The 18,072-nt window shown below is 53.2% G+C and overlaps 1 protein-coding gene across 1 annotated transcript; it reads left to right on the top strand.

Moving 5' to 3' along the window:
* Positions 1-222: 222 nt before the first annotated feature.
* On the top strand, positions 223-14,120 carry LOC131816686 (E3 ubiquitin/ISG15 ligase TRIM25-like). Its single transcript, XM_059149621.1, has 9 exons — positions 223-313; positions 8,671-8,746; positions 8,898-8,941; positions 9,199-9,866; positions 11,307-11,402; positions 11,614-11,847; positions 12,801-12,963; positions 13,187-13,249; positions 13,532-14,120. The coding sequence occupies exons 1-9, from the start codon at positions 223-225 to the stop codon at positions 14,092-14,094; spliced, it is 1,998 nt and encodes a 665-aa protein (XP_059005604.1). The 3' UTR covers positions 14,095-14,120.
* The last annotated feature ends 3,952 nt before the right edge of the window (positions 14,121-18,072 follow it).

The raw sequence follows: 18,072 nt of genomic DNA, 5'->3' as shown, positions 1-18,072 counted from the left end.
CCAAGACCCCCCTCCCTACGTCTCTGACCCCACGCATTAGCATCACTTCTTTCTTCAGAGAGCCAGGTCATGGAGAATCAAATGCTTGTTTGACCGAGGAGGGGAGTAAAGCCCTCCTTCAGGCTGGGACCACAGAGCTCGTAGCTGGATCGTCTCGGTGAACAGTCACTGAATGCAAAGGGCCAGAGAATCCCTAGTTTTTCCCAAGATGACTTTCCTGGTATGGCAGATGGCCCAGAGAAGGGGAAGGTGCCATGGGACACTCCATCTGTCACGGCCACCTCCTGCCAGTCGCTCCTGGCTTCCTCCACAGGTGAGGTTCTGTCCCCTCCACAGCTCAGCTGCTTCCTAGGTGGCTTTGGTGCTGCGATTTTTGGAAGTGACTTACAGGCTGTGCCAAATATCTTTTGAGCTTGTGACAGGTGCCCATGTACAGATCGCGTAACTCTTCTTCAGGATTCTCGCTTTGACCTTATCTGTGTGTAGAGCAGGATAGAAATGTGCGCCCAGGGGTGTCTGCTGATACGGGAGCGTGCTTGTGGACATCGGCACCTCAGAACTCTGGCTTGTGCCCACGATTCCTACAGCTAGAAAATGTTACAGGAACTTCTACCTACAGTAAAACAGTCACCCTTGAAAAAGGTCACACATATCCTGTCATCTTTCAGGAAAAAAAAATAATAAGATTTGAATGTGTCAAGGAAAAGCTCCTCTGACCAGAATAGGACAGAGGACTTTGGAAGAAGCGCTCTTTGGCCAATTCAAAAAAGTAAAATTTGACTCAAAGGAGGGAAAGCAGCTTCATTTGGGGCCTGGAGCCCAGTCAGATTTGCTTTCCCAAGGCCTTTCCCTGCGGGTCGGCCCATGCTTCCAAGCCTGCTCGAAGGGGTGAAGCCAGGTGAACCAGGAGGCAGAGGAGAGCTAGCCCGTCCGAAACGAGCATTTCTCTTCTCAGAGTCCCACAGTGGATCCTGCGGAGAGACCGCTGAGCGCCGTCCTCAGCAGAGAAACCAACAGCAGTGACCCTGCCGCTCTCCCGCAGGGCTGGCTTTCGTGAGGATCCCCTCCTCGTGGCAACCTAATGACAGTTGCTCCAGTACTCCTGAAGCAGGGGAGGATTCCATTTCTTGAGGTTTCTGGAAAAGTATTCCCCCCCTGCCCTTTATGAACCGAGTCAGTATTTTTTCCTGAAAGCCTTCTCCCCCCTCCTGGGAGAGTCCGGCTGATGACCTCGGAGAGAGGTCTGGCCATCGGTTTGGGGGTGTCACGTGGCCAGGGACCCACATTCTCTCCAGCTGCCCAGGGCTGCCGGGTGGGGAGTGTCTTCCTTCTTCGTTCTGTGCCCAGGCCCAGCTCACGAAGCAGCCGGGCTTCTCCCAGGAGACGCCATCATCGCGCGCTTCTGTCTTTCCCTCAGAACCTGCTTCTTGGCAGTGCGGCGTGGCCCAACCTCCTCTAGAGCGACTTCGTTTCTGCAGTCTTAACTGGTCTCAGGGGTGTCAGCGAGGTGTAGGGGAGGAAGGGACAGAGATGCTGGGGGGGAGGGGTGGGTCGGCCCAGGGGACACCCACACCCTCCAGCGTGGCCTTTGACCCAGAGGTGAGGGACCATGCCTGTCACTCGTGGGTGCCGTTTGTTACTGTTTGTGTATCTGAATAAAGTCTGAAATGCTGTGACCTTTTTTTTTTTTTGTCAATAAAGACATGAAACAAACTTTGCATCTTCTTGGTTTCCCATCACTCCCGATGATCCTCAAGCTGTTTTCAGGACATGAATTTGACTACCAGGGCCTCTTACAAAGTCCTCATTTCTCTTGCTGCTGAAGCCGCCTGAGGGGGTGTTGGGCCTCCTTCCTCCTCAGGACCAGGAGAGAGGGAGAAACAGGAGGTGGAGACAGATGGGCTACCCAGCAGTGAGCTGGGAGGGGGAAGAGTCTGACCATTTTTAAGGGAAAAGAAGGCTTCCCGGAAGCCTAAGTGGCCGGGTGCCCATTTTCTCTGCACAGTGGAGGAGGAGGAATAGATGTGGGGTGAGGCAGGTAACCAGCAGGCTAAGCATCGGCCGTTTGAGGCACCGGGCAGGGTGTGGGACCCTCAGAAGGCATTAGAGCGTCCCCTCCCGTAGGGCGCTGACAGCTAGGGAGACGTGTAGGCACAAAGGTAGCAGAGGGGGCAAGCGTTTGTATCGGCCCAGGGTCCGGTGGAAGACACACCACAGCAGTTGTTAACACGTGGTAAGAAGAGGAAAGGGCTCAGCGACGCTCTGGTGTCACAGACCTAGTGACTGCGGGACACAGTTACTGCTCCCAGGGCAGGGGAGCCAAGGGAGGAACTTGGGACTGTTACAGTGTACAGGAGGGGCTCTCTTGCCACGGAGGAGATGCTGCCCTCGCAGGGCGCTCGGGACGGCTTGTTCTACGACCACACTACTGGGACCAGCTGTCGCTGCCAGAGCAAAGCTGTGCTGCTGTGGTTTCTCTGGTAACAGGAAAGGGCACGTCCCTTCTTTTTTGCCTCCAGCCTGGCAGGCTCCCTCCCTCTCACATTCCCCGTGGGTGCACCTGTCCTGGAACGAACTGGTAAAGGCAAATTGTGCTTGGCAGCGGCTCAGCCCCAGGGGCACGGGGAGAGTCCCGAGGGCCGGGGGGCTGGGAGGCCGAACAGCCCAGCTCTGCCGCCTCTGGTAGCTCGGCATCCGTGGACGTGCTTCGACACATACCTGTACCTAAAACAGTAAGAACAACTCTATGTTTGTACATAACACGATACAGCCACTCCACGCAAAGGTGACCTTGCCCTCTCCCCAACGTGAAACTTTAGTGTCAACACTCAGTGTTCCCACATCTGAGAGACTGTGACACCTATTCTGGGCCAGATTAACCATTCAAACTGGCATGGTGGGTTAGACGACAGACACCTAGTTCATGATTGGCAGGCCAGGCCACATGGTCACTGTGTGTCCCATGGTTAGGCACCTGATCTCAAGAAGAGTTATCGGCCAAAGAAGCCATGGATATTTTTCAAAACCCTGGAGTCCTGCGTGGTAATTCTCCAGTCGGGGATCGCGGGACACAGCGTTAGCATTTGTGATAGATGTTTTGGCTATTGCTGAATCCTACGCAGTCATAAAGCCCAGGTGATGGCCCAGAGCTAAATTTGTAATAAGAATCACACCACATGGGGTGCCTGAGTGGCTCAGTGGGTTAAGCCGCTGCCTTCGGCTCAGGTCATGATCTCAGAGTCCTGAGATCAAGCCCTACACCTCAGGCTCTCTGCTCACCAGGGAGCCTGCTTCCTCCTCTCTGCCTGCCTGCTGTGATCGCTCGCTCTCTCCCTGTCAAATAAATAAGTAAAATCTTTAAAAATATATATATTTTTAAAAAATCATTGTTTCCCATGAAGTGTTACGATGGAAATCTAACTCTAATTCTAGTTCTTGCCTTTGCAAGCTGTAGCTTTTGCCCTTATGGGCTTTCTTTTGTGGCTCTTACCTCCTCCAGGTTTATTTTCCCCAAGACAAACTTGATGGCTCAAAATTTAAGTCTTATATCTAAATGCGTATTTTTAGCTGATGTCATTTTTCTGTTAATGATTTCTAACAAAACACAACATGGAAAGAAGACTGTATTCTTTTTAAGATTTTATTTATTTGGCAGTGAGAGAGAGAGAGCACGAGTGGGTGGAGCAGCAGGCAGAGGGAGAAACAGGCTTCCAGCTGAGCAGGGACCCCACTGTGGGGCTCGATGCGGGGCTCAATCCCAGGACCATGGGATCATGACCTGAGCTGAAGGCAGATGCTTAACGACTGAGCCACCCAGGCACCCCGTGTTTTGTTTTGTTTTTAGATTTTATTTATTTGACATTGAGCAAAAGAGAGAGAGCCAGAACAAGCTGGGATGGGGGCGGGGGAAGCAGAGAGGGAAGCAGACTCCCCACTCAGTGCGGAGCCCAACACAGGGCTCAATCCCAGAAGCCTGAGATCATGACCTGAGCCAAAGTCAGTTGTTTAGCCAACTGACCCACCCAGGCGCCCTCCCCCCTTTTAAGGGGAATTATTTTTTTCTTTTTAAGATTTTATTTATTTGACAGAGAGACAGCAAGAGCGGGAACACAAGCAGGGGGAATGAGAGAGGGAGAAGAAGGCTTCCCTGAGCAGGGAGCCCGATGTGAGGCTCGCTCCCCAGACCCTGGGGTCACAACCTGAGTCGAAGGCAGACACCCAACGACTAAGCCACCCAGGCGCCCCTAAAAGGCTTTTTAATTTTTTTTTATTTTTTTTAAAGATTTTATTTATTTATTCGACAGACAGAAATCACAAGTAGACAGAGAGGCAGGCAGAGAGAGGGAAGCAGGCTCCCTGCTGAGCAGAGAGCCCAATTCGGGGCTCGATTCCAGGACCCTGAGATCATGACCTGAGACGAAGGCAGAGGCTTTAACCCACTGAGCCACCCAGGTACCCCAAGGGCTTTTTTTTTTTTCAAGCAAGCTCTATGCCCAGTGTGGGACTTGAACTCATGACCTTGAGATCAACAGTTGCATTCTCTACTGACTGAGCCAGCCAGGTGCCCCAGACTGTAGGTCTTAGCTTTCCTGTAAGGAAATTGTGAGCAGGTTCCCTTAGATTTTCCTCGTTCGTTCTTTATGTGCAAGACTATTTCTTCTACTCACATTTCATTCCGATCACTGTGCACATGAGCTATCTACACAGGTGGCAAATCAAAGAGTACAAGATCCTCCAAATATGCCCTACTTCGTTCAATTGTGATGGCTAGCCGGTAAGTACATATTTGAAAAAGGAGGACTGGAAGGCTTCACAGATTCGTGAACTACACCCTGAGGTTGGAGAAGGTACAGGAAGTTGGTTGGCAGAAGGATGGTCAGCTGTCCCCTGCAGCTGGTGTTGCTCAGGTCTGTCACCTCTATCACGGGGCTAGAGCAGATATCACTTATCTGCTGCCATTTGCTTTACAGCCACTGCATGCCCAGAACTGCAGTAGGCACTGATGATGAAAGTTGAGTCACCAAGGCCTGTAGGACATGGAGTGGGAGAGGAAACTGCTGGAGCCAGGCAGGAAATAACCAAGCCACTGCTCTAATGGCTGGGGAGAGTCTTCTGAACCTGGAAAGAAGCAGATGGATGAAAATTCCAAGCTGGACTCAAGCTCCATTGAAATATTTAGAAAGCAGAATCACTCCCAAATCCTGGAGTGCCTGGGTGGCTCAGTTGGTTAAGCATTCAACTCAGGTCTCAGGTCTTGATATCAGCTCAGGTCTTGATCTCAGGGTCATAAGTTCAAGCCCAGCACTGGGCTCCACACTGGGCGTGGAGCCCACTTTAAAAAAGTGGGTGGGGGGCTGGGGGGGGCTAGTCAGTTAAGTGTCTGTCTTTGGCTCAGGTCATGATCCCAGGGTCCTGGGATCCAACCCTGCATCAGGCTCCCTGCTCAGTGGGGATCCTTCTTCTCCCTCCCTCTACTGCTCCTCCTGCTTGTACACTCGCTCTCTCTTGCTCTCCTTCAGATAAATAAAATTAAAAAAAAAAAAAAGAATCACTACAAATCCTAAGTAGGAGAAATAAAAGCACACATATTATAATAAAACTGATGAAAGCAAATATGGAAAAAAAATTTTTTTAAGATTTTATTTATTTATTTGACAGAGAGAGCTCACAAGTAGACAGAGAGGCAGGAAGAGAGAGGGGGGGAAGCAGGCTCCCCGCTGAGCAGAAAGCCCGATGCAGGGCTCGATCCCAGAACCCTGGGATTATGACCTGAGTCGAAAGCAGAGGCTTTAACCCACTGAGCCACCCAGATGCCCCAATATGGAGAAAATCTTAAAAGCCACCAGAAGCAGAGAGGAACGTTAGTTCCAAAAGAGTGACAATAAGACTCACAGCCAACTTCTCAATGGAAAAATATAAACCAGAACAGTGGAATTAAATCTCCTAAGGTTAAAGAAAATAGCTGCCAACCTAGAATTCTGTACCCAGCAAAAATATACTTCAATATTGAAGATGATATAAAGGCATCTTTGACAACCAAAACATGAGAGTATTTGTGACCTGCAGAACTTGTACTAAAGGAAATATTAAAAGGTGTTCTTCAGGGGCTGACTGGCTGGCCCAGTCAGAAGAGAATGTGATTCTCGATCCCAAAATTGTGAGTTTGAGACCTATATTGTGTGTAGACCACTACTTTTAAAAAATTAAAAGCTTGGGGCACCTAGGTGGCTCAGTTGTTAACTGTCTGCCTTCGGCTCATGATCCCAAGATCATGGGATTGAGCCCCAAGTCAGGCTCCCTGCTCAGCAGGAAGCCTGCTTCTCCCTCTCCCACTCCCTCTGCTGTGTTCCCTCTCTCGCTGTGTCTCTGTCAAATAAATAAATGAAATCTTAAATAAAAAATAAAAAATAAAAAAGTTTGGGACTTTATCATTCCCAAAACTCAATTTGGAAAAAAGGTGGCTCAGGGGCACCTGGGTGGCTCAGTCGTTGGGCGTCTGCCTTCGGCTCAGGTCATGATCCCAGGGTCCTGGGATGGAGCCCCGCATTGGGTTTCCTGCTCTGCAGGGAGTCTGCTTCTCCCTCTCCCGTTCCTCCTGTGTTCCCTCTCTGGCTGTCTCTCTCTGTGTCATATAAATAAATAAAATCTTAAAAAACAAATCAAAAAACGGAGGCTCAGTTAGGTCATGATCTCAAGGTCCAGCAATCCAGCCCTGAGTCAGGCTCTGCCCTCAGTACAGAGTCTGCTTATCCTCCCCCCATACCCCTCCCTCTGCTCCTGTTCTCTCTCTCTCTCTCTCTCTCACACACACACACACACACATAAATAAATAAATAAATAAATAGATGTATCTGGGTGGCTCAGTCAGTTAAGTGTCTGCCTTCAGCTTGGGTCATGACCCCAGGGTTCTGGGATCAAGCCTCAGTCTGGCTCCCTGCTCAGTGGGGAGGAGCCTGCTTCTCCCTCTTCCTCTGCCACTCCCCCTGCTTTTGCACTCTCTCTCTCATTCTCTCTCTCAGTCAAATGGATAAATAAAATATTTAAAATTAATTAATTAATTAAAATAAATGAGTATTCTAAGGGTCTGCATTATCTAAAAAGAGATAAAAATAATACTTTAGCGTGGCTGGTATCTGGGTATCACAGTCAGTTAAGCATCTGCCTTCAGCTCAGGTCATGATCCCAGGGTCCTGGGATCGAGCTCCACATCTGGCTCTCTGCTCCGCAGGGAGCCTGCTTCCTCCTTCTCTTTCTGCCTACCTGCGATCTGTCAAATAAATAAATAAAATCTTAAAAAAAAAAAAAAAAAAAAGAATAACCCTTCCACAAAAAACACTCAGGGCCTAGGTGACTTCACCACTGAATACTGCCAAACATTTAAGGAAGAAATAACACCAATCTTACTCTTCCAAGTAAGTGGTAAAGAACACTTCTGAACTCATTTTATAAAGCCGACATACCTTAATACCAAAACTTGACAAGGACATTAACACAAAAGGAAAATCCCAGGCCAATTTCATTCATGAACACAGATGTAAAAACTCTAAGACGATATTAACAGATTGAATCCAGCATATATAAAAAGCATAACATTATGACCAAGTAGAGTTCATTCCAGAATGCAAGGTCGGTAAATCAGTAAATACAGAATCGCCACATTCGCAGAATAAAAGAGGCAATGCTTATGATCATTTCGAAAGATGCAGAAGAAGAATTAGATAAACGTCAATATCCATTCCAGATTTAAAAAAAAAAAAACTCTTGACAAAGCAGGAAGGAAAAGGAGTCTATGTAATCTGATACAGATATCTACAATAAACAGAGAGCAAACATCGTACTTCATGGAGAAATTTGAACACTTTTCCTCTGAGATGGGGAAATGAGTAAGGGATGCGTTCTGCTTACCATTTCTGCACAACAAACACGGCCGCGCTAATGTATAGGGAGCAAGACAGTGATATATTGCAAGCTTTTCAGGGCATTTATCCTGTTGAATGGGGGGAGAATGGGAAAGATTAAACTAATAAAAAGCAATTATGTGGGGGCACCTGGGTGGCTCAGTAGGTTAAAGCCTCTGCCTTCGGCTCGGGTCATGGTCCCAGGGTCCTTGGATCTAGCCGCACATCGGACTTTCTGCTCAGCCTGCTTCCTCCTCTCTCTGCCTGCTTGTGACCTCTGTCTGTCAAATAAATACAATCTTAAAAAAAAAAAAAAGAACAATTATATAGCAATGAGAATCTCTCTTCCACTTTGCTCATCCCTTTTTTTCCTCTGGGGATCAGAACCAGAGTGGAAGCAACAGTCTTTTGGATTGCCAATCAGATGCTGCTGATCATTCAGCTTTAGACCAAGAAGGAGCCTTGAAATATCATCCCCTATAACAACCCTCTGGATTCACAAGAAAAGAACGACAGGCCAGAGAGATTGAAGGAGTTGTCTGAGATCCTACTGCCACTTAGAACCCGTTTTCCTCGCTGGTTGGTAATGTGAGTCCCTTAGGTCCAACGTGAGCGTCCCCAGGTGCCGCAGGGACTCCACCTCCTGGGGCGAAGGCTCCGGAGGGAAGCGTCACCCACGGAGAGGCAGAGCAAATCTGGTGGCACACCTTTCGCCCCGCTGACATCACAAGCAGAATGCTGGGGCTGGTCACACTTGAATTGTGATGTCAAGGAACAAAGCTGGCAATTTTCGAGAAGGGGGGGGCCAACTTGATAGGGAGATCACAAAACAGCAGCCAAAGGGAAAGGTGAGAAGGCAGCCATCGGATCCCAAGACATGGAGAGGACTGGGGTGGGGCGCGTGGGACGGATGGGGACCCTCCCGACAGCTAGTGAAGTGAGACCAGGGCAAGGCCCCTGCACCTGAACGCCCAGGGGTTCTTTTCTCTCCCATCACAGGGCCGCCAAGCCTCTAGCCCTCCCTGACATGCAGAAGGTTTCACGTAAGTACTTGTGTCCACTTTCCCTTACATTGATGTGACTTCTTTCTGCCATCCGCTTGCTTGACCAAGATCTGTTGCAGGAGTTAGGGCTGGGACATGGAGAACACAAGCCCCATGTTATGCCTCCCATGTTGGCTGACTGATGACACAGTCTCTGTACCCCATGGGGAGACAGCTGCTTCTATGGAAAGGACTGGCCCTCAGAGGCCCCTCAACTCCTGCTGTGGCTTCTTCATGGTTCTCCTCTGTCTTCTCAGGGCCAGCCCAGGACCGCAACCCAGTCCTGCAGCCCCCTTCCCAGACCTCAAGACTTCCCCAAACCCAGCTCCTAATGAGTAACAGCAGTCTCGGCCCCTTCGAGGACCAAGTCCTCTGTCCCATTTGCCTGGAGGTGTTCCGCAACCCGGTCACCACCGCCTGCGGGCACAACTTCTGCATGACCTGCCTCCAAGGCTTCTGGGACCACCAGGCCACCGAGGGCGAGACACTCTACTGCCCCCAGTGCCGGGAGAGCTTCCCCTCCAGACCGCGCCTCTGCAAGAACGTCGTCCTGGAGGAGATGGTGACCTGCTTCACCCAGGCCAAGGGCCACACCTTGGGATCCTCTCGGGTCCTGGCGGGGCCCCAGGACGTGCCCTGCGACTTCTGTGCTCCACAGAAGCTCAAGTCGGTCAAGTCCTGTCTGCAGTGCGTGGCCTCCCTGTGCGAGAAGCACCTGCGCAGCCACTTCGAAGACCAGGCGTTCCAGGACCACTCGCTGCTGGAGCCCGTGTGGGACCTCAAGAGCCGCCTGTGCCGCAAGCACCGCCAGCTACGGCAGCTGTACTGCCGCACGGAAGGCTGCTGTGTGTGCGGGGCCTGCCTGCTGGAGGAGCACAAAAACCACGACACCATCCCCCTGGAGGAGGAGCGCGCCCACAAGGAGGTAAGGCGGGAGGGGAGGAACCAGGGCCTTGCTGCCCACCGGCCCACACTGACCCAGCGTGAGTCTTTTTTTTTTTTTTTTTTAATATTTTGGGGCACCTGTGTGGCTCATTTGGTTAGGCGACTGCCTTCGACTCGGGTCATGATCCTGGAGTCCTAGGATCGAGTCCCACATCAGGCTCCCTGCTTGGCAGGAAGTCTGCTTCTCCCACTGACCTCTCTCCTCTCACGCTCTCTCTCAAATAAATAAATACAATCTTAAAAAAAAAAAAAAGATTTTATTTATTTGACGGAGAAACACAGCGAGAGAGGGAACACAAGCAGGGGGAGCGGGAGAGGGAGAAGCAGGCTTCCCGCTGAGCAGGGAGCCTGATGCGGGGCTCGATCCCATGACCCCGGGATAATGACCTGAGCCAAAGGCAGATGCTTAATGACTGAGCCACCCAGGAGCCCCAGAGTGTGAAAGCCTTTCATAAGCCGGGGGCACACCTGTCCATGGAGGGTAGTTATGAGACCATCCAAGTGACAGCCATGGGTGCGGGCGCGCAAGGACATGAGAAAGGGCTGGCAAGTTCGATGAACAAGGGTCCCAAGTTGTATGTACGAGTTCTAGGGTTCATTTTTTTCTTGCACAGCAAAAGGAAAGCTGGAGAGAAAACATGTCATGTCAGGTGGAGCGAATTCCCTCCTTTTCTCTACTTTCAACTCTTGTTACATATATCTGCCCTGGTTTTTCGAGGGGAACACATATTTCAGACATTCTACCATGTGTGTTCGGTGAGAGTGCTCTCCCCACATAGCCACCGGGAACGGGAACGACAATGGCCCACGGCCAGAGGCTCAGGCCGGGGTGGAAACCCATTCACCACCCTGTTGAGCTCAGCTGGCACTTTTTCCATAGCGAGACTTGGTCAGCAGCGTGTTGACTTAGAGTCTGGCTTGAGCTGCTTATCTGGGGGTGCGCCAGCAACAGCTCACAGACAGGCACTTGGACCCGCACAGTTCTTCGTCTGCTGTAAACAACAATGTGTCGATTGCTGGAACAGGTAGAGACGGAAGGCTTCTCTGTAGAGAGACATGGGACACAGTGCGCGTTGGCGGGGCCAGGCAGCGCCAGCCCAGCGAGTTATCTCCAGGGCTCCGTATCCGCTATGTTCCTCCTCGACCCACTGCCACCTCTCAAGCCACTGCGCACTCAACAGCCCCTTTCTATGACCTGAAACCCCGTGGTCATCACTGTTAGGGCAGAGAACCTGGGAGTCAGAGACCACGAGCAGAGGGTAAACCCTGGGCCACCGTCCCTTCAGCGCTGGTCTTTCTCTCTCTCTCGTGCAGGCATCTTCCGAATGTAAGAGGTATGTCTCCTCTGGGCTTGTGGAAGGGCTTCTCCGAGGCCACTTCCTGGAATCAGGGGCCCTCTCCTCCTCCCTCTCGCTCCCAGGTGGAGGTTCGGAAAGTCCAGGCCAATGTGGAAAATCAGATGCTGATCATCAACTCTGACAGCCAGAAGCACAGGGGGCAGGTGGCCTTTCTCTCGGTAAGCCTGGCCCACCCTCTCTCCCAGGCCGGGGCTTCCCGGCAGTGCCCTGCATCGGGCTCAAGGGCCCTCTCAGGGCTTGGAGTGGAGGTCGTGGAGCCCAGCTGTCAGCAACAAGACACCGAGGCAGGCTCCGGGCCAGAACACTCAGGGTACCCGGCTCCAGCTCCTAGATACCTCTCGACACTCCGTCCACCCCACCCCCCTGCAGAAACTGATCCAGACAACTCGTGAGGAGGTGAACACATGCTTCTCAGAGATCATCCAGGACGTCAAAAAACTGCAGATGAAGATCTTGGATTTTGTGGAGAAAGAGGAGGCAGCGGCTCTGGGGAAGCTGGGCAGCTCTATCCAGCAGAGCCACAACAGGCTCCTGAAGCTGGAGGGGGACAGCATCTGGCTCCGCACCCTGCTCGCCAACAGGAGCGACCAGCAGTTTCTGCAGGTGAGCCCCCCACCCGCCCCCAGGCCCTGACACAGCCTCTGCTCCCTCCTCCTCGCCACCTGCAGATGCCCCGGATCTGCCCAGACCTAGGATTAAGTGGTCCACCTTTGGGGCAGCCTCTCTTTGTCCATTCTCCGGCCTTCAGGAGGCTCCCCATCCCAGGCCATCAGTCCCGAGCTTACACCAACCCATCTGGCTTCTTCCTCCACCTGGGGCCCTCAGCCTTACCCTAACCTTCCTGCCTTCATTTCCCTGGAACAGAAGGGAGTGGACCCTGGGATTCCGAGTACCTGCCACGGTGTACGTTTCTCCAGACTCCCCCAGGTCAGGAAAGCAAGCAAGTCCAGAATAATCCAGATAGCCTGGCCTGAAATCCCTTTTCCTTCCCCAGCCCTGGCCTGGTCCCCAGCCCATTGCTGCTACAGGAGGGTAGCAGGCAGAGTCACTAAGCAGAGGTCTGGGTGACAGCAACCTTGTCTATGCGTGTGGCCCAGGGCTCCCCAGACTCCGGACTCAGCACTGACCCCCTCTCTTCAGCTGGGATCACGCGCCTGGGAGCAGATTTCTAACTTCTAGAGCTGTTGCTCACTGTGTCCAGCAGTGAGCCTCCCTCACACAGCAGCGGCCTCCCTCAACACACACATACACCAGGAAACATATGGCAAGGTTTTTCCCTAAGCAATTAAAAGCTCAAAAGAAATCCTCTTCCCATTGTTTTCTAATACACTTTGCTTAATGCACGAGGCCACAGTGGCCATGCTTTTGGCCAAGCCCTCATCTAAGACCTCATGACCAGCAGGGAGGGAGAGAGATGCCCAGGTTGGAAAATAAGCCATTTCTTCACCTGCCTTATGGTTCCGGGGACCACGGAGCCCCTAGCATAAGTGGGAGCTCCTGGCATCGGCCTGGGCGCTGGTTCACAGGTGGCCCTGGGGGCCGCTCCCTGCCTTCAGGAGTTCCCTAGGCTGAAGCACTTCCCTGCCTGCGTGGAACCCCTGATGGGAACCAACTGTGAGGAGAAGCAGACCTTCCTCCAGTTGCCAGAGACCCTGGAGGAGCTCCGGACTCGGCTGATGGACCTGGGCCTCAGCTTCATCAATCAGCTCCTCCTGAAGGGTCAGTACCGGGCAGCCCGGGGCCACCGGACACTCACCCGCGTTCTGGGGGCGGGACCGCCCCACTGGGCAGTGTTTGGGGTTCCAGGCACTCGCAGAGAGCCCTGCCTGCCCCTGTGTGCCTTCCCCCAGGTGACGCAGCCTGCTGGAAGCCCACGCCTCTCTCTGGAAGAACGCTGGGCTGTAAGAGTGTCCTCAGCAAAGCCCCTCCATCCCCCCTCCAGGCATTAAGATGAACTCCTACGAGGTGCTGCCCCCAGCTGTGGACAGGAAAACACTTCTCAAGTGTGAGTCCTCCGCAGTGGCGTCCACAATGGGGTGGGGAAGAAAGGAGCAGCCCCACTCCCACCCTGCGGGGACCTCGACTTCCCCAGCCCCCCCTGCTTTCAGACCAGGGCTCCAGAGAGATGCCAGCCCTGGTTGCCCTGACCTCCCACTGGCGACTGGAGACCTCAGAAGGACTCAGCCTGCAACTGCAGGTCCTTGACCTTCCCTCAATCCCGTCCAGTCTCAGGTCCTCGGTCCCTGGGGCCGCTCACCCCATCTCGCTTCCCTGTCTCCTCCCGCAGGTTACTGCAACCTGAACTTTGACCCCACGACGGCCAGCGAGGAGCTGTTTCTGTTCAAGGAGACCCACTCGGTGCTGAACCTGGGCATCCTCCTGGAGCCCTTCGCCACGGGCGGCCCCTTTCCCGGCTTCAAGCAGTGGCCGCAGGTGCTGTGCTCGCGCGGCCTGTCCGAGGGCCGCCACTACTGGGAGGCCGACGTGTCCAACTCGTGGGTGTGCCTGGGCCTCACCTACCGCCGCAGCCCCCCGCTCGGCAGCCGCCCGCGCCGCAACATCGTCTACCTGCTGGGCCGCAACCCCTACTCGTGGTGCCTGGAGTGGGACTCGCTCAAGTTCTCCGTGTGGCACAACAACACGCAGACGGTGCTGCACGGCGGCTACCACCGCACGCTCGGCGTGGCGCTCGACTGCGGCGCCGGCTGCCTCTCCTTCTACTGCGTGGCGGGCGGCGTGAGCCTGCTCTACCGCTTCCTCGTCTCCTTCCTGGAGCCGCTCTACCCCGCGGTCATGGTCAGCAGCGGCGCCTCGGTGACGCTCAAGCAGCACCCAGAGGCGGAGGCGTAGGCGGCGGTCAATAAAGCTGGACTGGAGCGCTGGCTGGGCCTGCGGAGGGGCGCGGGGGTGGGGTGGGGGTGGCCACGGGAGGTCCCGGCCCCCGGTGGAGGGGTGGGATGGGCGGCCAGCCAGCCTCCCGACCCGCCGCCCGGGATGGCCTGGGAATCCCAGGAAACAGGCAGACCCCTCCGTTCCCGCAGCCCCTCGGAGCCAGGCTGGAGTTCCCCCAGGTGGCCTCGGGAGGGCGGATTCCTGACCCGGGTGCACAGTCTCCCCCACCGTGGTGACCACCTTCCTAACCCCCCATCAGAGTGCCCCTGGCCTTCTCTCCAGCCTGGTCCTGGCTCCTCAGCACTGGGGACCCAGGGATGTGTTCCCCAAGGCCAGGTGGCCTGAGTGGGCGGGGCTTGGAGCAGATGGCTGCTCGCTGCTCCTCCCCCGCAGGTGACCTGGCTGAGAGGAGCACCTAACATGGGAAGGGGGGGGGGGGTTCTGTCCCAGCTGCTTAACTGGGGTTTGGGAGGTTAAGGCGAGGAACCCAGGCTGAGCTCAGGCCCAAAGACAGGCTGAGGGCCTACTGACGGGAGCAGAGCGCCTCAGACAGCTGGTGTTTGCTAGTCCGGCCTCCGCGCTCCTCGAGCCGAGCACCGCTCAAAAGCAAAGGGGGCTGCTTGCGCATCCCGGCCTCTGGCATCCCAACTGCCCCGCTGCGGGTGCGAAGTCCCCCGTGAGGTTGGATGCCAGCCGGGTTCCTGCCTTGCGACCGCAGAAGCGCGCCTGGGGACTCTGGGGAAGCCACGCCGGCATTTCCAGCCTCAACCAGCCGCTAGTTCCTATGGCTTCTCCGGCCAAGGCCCTCGGGTTAATGATTGACTCTGAAGAGGAAACGCTACCAATCCAGGAGAAAATCCCTCCGACAAGCTACAAGCTACGAAGTCCAGAACCCGCCCCAAGAGCGCCCCGCGCCACACCCAGCTGGGCCTGTTGGAAGAGAAATTAGTGACCCTAGTTTCCCATCAGGAGAGGTCATTTTGGCGCCAGGGCAGGGCCAGTCCCGAATGGGGTGCAGGGGGTACGCTCAAGGTCTCCGAGGGTGGGGCGGCCTTTGGCTCCTCTGAGCAACTTGTGGCTTCTTGCCGACCGTCCTTTCGGGAGTCTTCACTCAGCACCAATTCCAGTCACTCTTACCCCCGTGAGCTATTCCCCGTGCTGATAGGCAGGAATGAAATGTAAACTTTTCCAATGTTCAGGAGACGTCTTTACATCCACAGACCTCCATCTTGCCTCCCCACCCCTCACCCCTGCAATCTTCATTCTTCCTCTGGCTGAGGTCAGGAAGGGCTGAAGAGGCTCCGCTGGCGGGGCGTGTCTAGCTGCATGGATCTCCGAGTCTTTCTGCGTCTCCTTGCAAGGAGGCCGCTACCCTTGCCAGCTCCTCCCGGGGTGCCCTGTGATGCCGGAACAGTCCTGACACCTTCCTGCACATGTTGGTGTCAAATCCACACCTGAGCTAAGGGAGTATTAGCTTTCCTAAAAAGCTCATCTGCAGTTCCTAGTCCACTAGGAATTCGCGGTGATCGTCCTGGGTGGGGTGGGGGTCCTCAAATGCTTTTTAGTATTTCACGAAGCAGGCCTGGGAAAGCAGGCCTGCACATCAGGGAGGCTACCCAGCAAACCAAAATGCCAGCGTTTTCTGCTGGGGTTCTCCCAGTGCAAGACCAGCCAGTGCTCTTGGATAATCATGTCTGTCAACCCCACCCCTTCCCTTTCCCCCACTGCTGAGACACCAGGGAAGGGACTGTCCCTGCAACACCACCCACTCTTCTCATGACTTCCTGCTCATGCCTTAGCACTCAAATATTTTTTTGTGTGTGTGAATCTGAACAGGCTGTAAACTAGTCTGTCACCAAGGATGATTTCGCTTTAAAAATGTCCATGTTGTTCTTTACAAAAAAGATGGTGTTCCTGTATTACTTGGATAATTTTAAAATTAATCTTTTTTGCATTTTCTATAAAAGTGATGTTGCGGGACGCCTGGGTGGCTAAGTTGGTTGAGCAGCTGCCTTCGGCTCAGGTCATGATCCCAGCGTCCTGGGATCGAGTCCCACATTGGGCTCCTTGCTCGTCAGGGAGCCTGCTTCTCCCTCTGCCTCTGCCTGCCATTCTGTCTGCCTGTGCTCGCTCGCTCTCTCTCTCTGATAAATAAATTAAAAAATCTTTAAAAGTGATGTTGCTTTTATTTAACACATGACATCTACTATATGCCAGCCACTGCTGATGGCAAATGAAATGTTTGTGGCCAATATGAACCTCATAACCTTATAAATAGGTATGAATTATCCCCATTTTATGGATAAGGAAACTGAGAAGAGGTTAAGTGACGTGTCTAAGGTCATAAAGTTATATAATTGAGCCAGGATTCAACTCTAGGCTGTCTTTTTTTTTAGCTATTATGCTACACCACCTCTCCTATTCTGCATTTGCTCTAGAAAACTTACCAATATTGTACTTCCAAAATGCAAAAAGTTATGCAAAATGCAAAAATGACTTATTCACTGATTATAACATTACATCTATATTCTACAAATTCTACAACCTATAGCTTTGGTGTGTGTATGTTTGCTTAATATCTGCACCCAACATGGGGCTCAGACTCACAACTCCGGGATCAAGAGTTGTAGGTTTTTCCAACTGAGCCAGCCAGGTGCCCCACCTCTGGCTTTGTTTTGTCTTTAATTCCTTCCTGATTCCCACTGGAGATGGGTGGCGAGTGGCAACCGAGCCAAAGCCACAGATGTTGCTTCCTCCTTGTTACTCCCAAGTTTGACCCAAACTCAGAAGTGCTCAAGGTGGGGGCCAAAGGTTCTTAGTAGCAGCCATGGTTTCCACCCATCTCATCATGCCGTCCCACAGTCGGGGACGGGGGGGAGAACAGAAGCAGGACCAGGTAGCAGGAACCTAGGGAAGAAGGCTGAATCCTGCCCTCTCCCAAGGGATGGTGTGTTCAAGCTGGGGATAGAAGGGAGAGGCTGCTTGTGGGAGCCTGGCATATGGTGGGCACCTGGCGGCTGTCAGGAACATCCCACTTAAGAGAGCATCAGCTCAACTCTGCACTTTACCCGTGAGGAAGGCTCCTGGTAGTACGTGGACCAGATCCCACCAGCAAAGGAGAGGCGGGCTGTTTCTAGCCTGCCCTGCCTCAGTCCCACCCTGACTCCACCCCCCAGCTCCTGGCCACAAACATCAGTCTCCTGTAGCTCTCATGGGCTTCATTACCAGCCCTATACTATCCTATCCTCCAAAGGGTCTTCCCTCCTGGACTTTGCTCATGCTGTCCCTGCTGCCTAAAACACTCTTCCACCATCACCCACTCAAGTGGGACGCTTGTCATGTACTCCCATGTGGAGCTTAAGACAGCTAAGATGCTCTGTGTTCTAAGAAGCCAGTTTTGAACCCCCTCCCTAAGCCAAGTGGCGTTCCCTCCTCTCTGCTCCCATAACATGCTCCACATGTGTTCCTCCTGGCATCTACTTGTTTCCTGTGAGAATTGTCCATCGGATAGAGGGGCAGGCTGGATATTTCATGTCTCCAGTGCTAAATGCATGCCTACCAGAGAGCAGGTCCCTAACAAATGTTGACGCAAGGACTGAAGAAAACTTTCTAGAGGTTGGAGGGTGGAGGGGCCACCCAGATCTTTTCCAGGCTCAGGTCAGGTTCGGTGTGAGCGGCCTGGCACAGCTGCCCAACGACTTCCTTCTCCTCCCTTTGCCATCCTTTTGCTACGTTAAATCTGCACATGCCCTGCATCCAGGTGGGAGCAAAGGACCTTCCCATTCCTCCATTTGCTTCCACTTTTGACCTCCCCTTTAGCATGAGGATTCTTTGAGGCTGAGGATCCTCCAGTAGATGTGTGAAGGGAGAAACACCTCTCTCAGCCTCTTTTTCCTGATCAGCAAAATGGCATGGATAGGCATACCATTCATATTT

This window comes from Mustela lutreola, chromosome 15, assembly GCF_030435805.1.
Source record: "Mustela lutreola isolate mMusLut2 chromosome 15, mMusLut2.pri, whole genome shotgun sequence".
In the NCBI taxonomy this organism is placed as follows: Eukaryota; Metazoa; Chordata; class Mammalia; order Carnivora; family Mustelidae; genus Mustela; species Mustela lutreola.
The sequence above is the reverse complement of the archived record's forward strand: the minus strand, read 5'-3'. Positions and strand labels throughout refer to the sequence as shown.

Bases quoted from the DNA above. Each gene is read 5' to 3' on its own strand.
- LOC131816686 (XM_059149621.1), top strand. From the start codon at position 223: ATGGCAGATGGCCCAGAGAAGGGGAAGGTGCCATGGGACACTCCATCT. The intron at 8,942-9,198 runs GTAAGTACTTGT...CTGTCTTCTCAG, and splicing joins TGACATGCAGAAGGTTTCAC to GGCCAGCCCAGGACCGCAAC. The intron at 13,250-13,531 runs GTGAGTCCTCCG...CTCCTCCCGCAG, and splicing joins CAGGAAAACACTTCTCAAGT to GTTACTGCAACCTGAACTTT.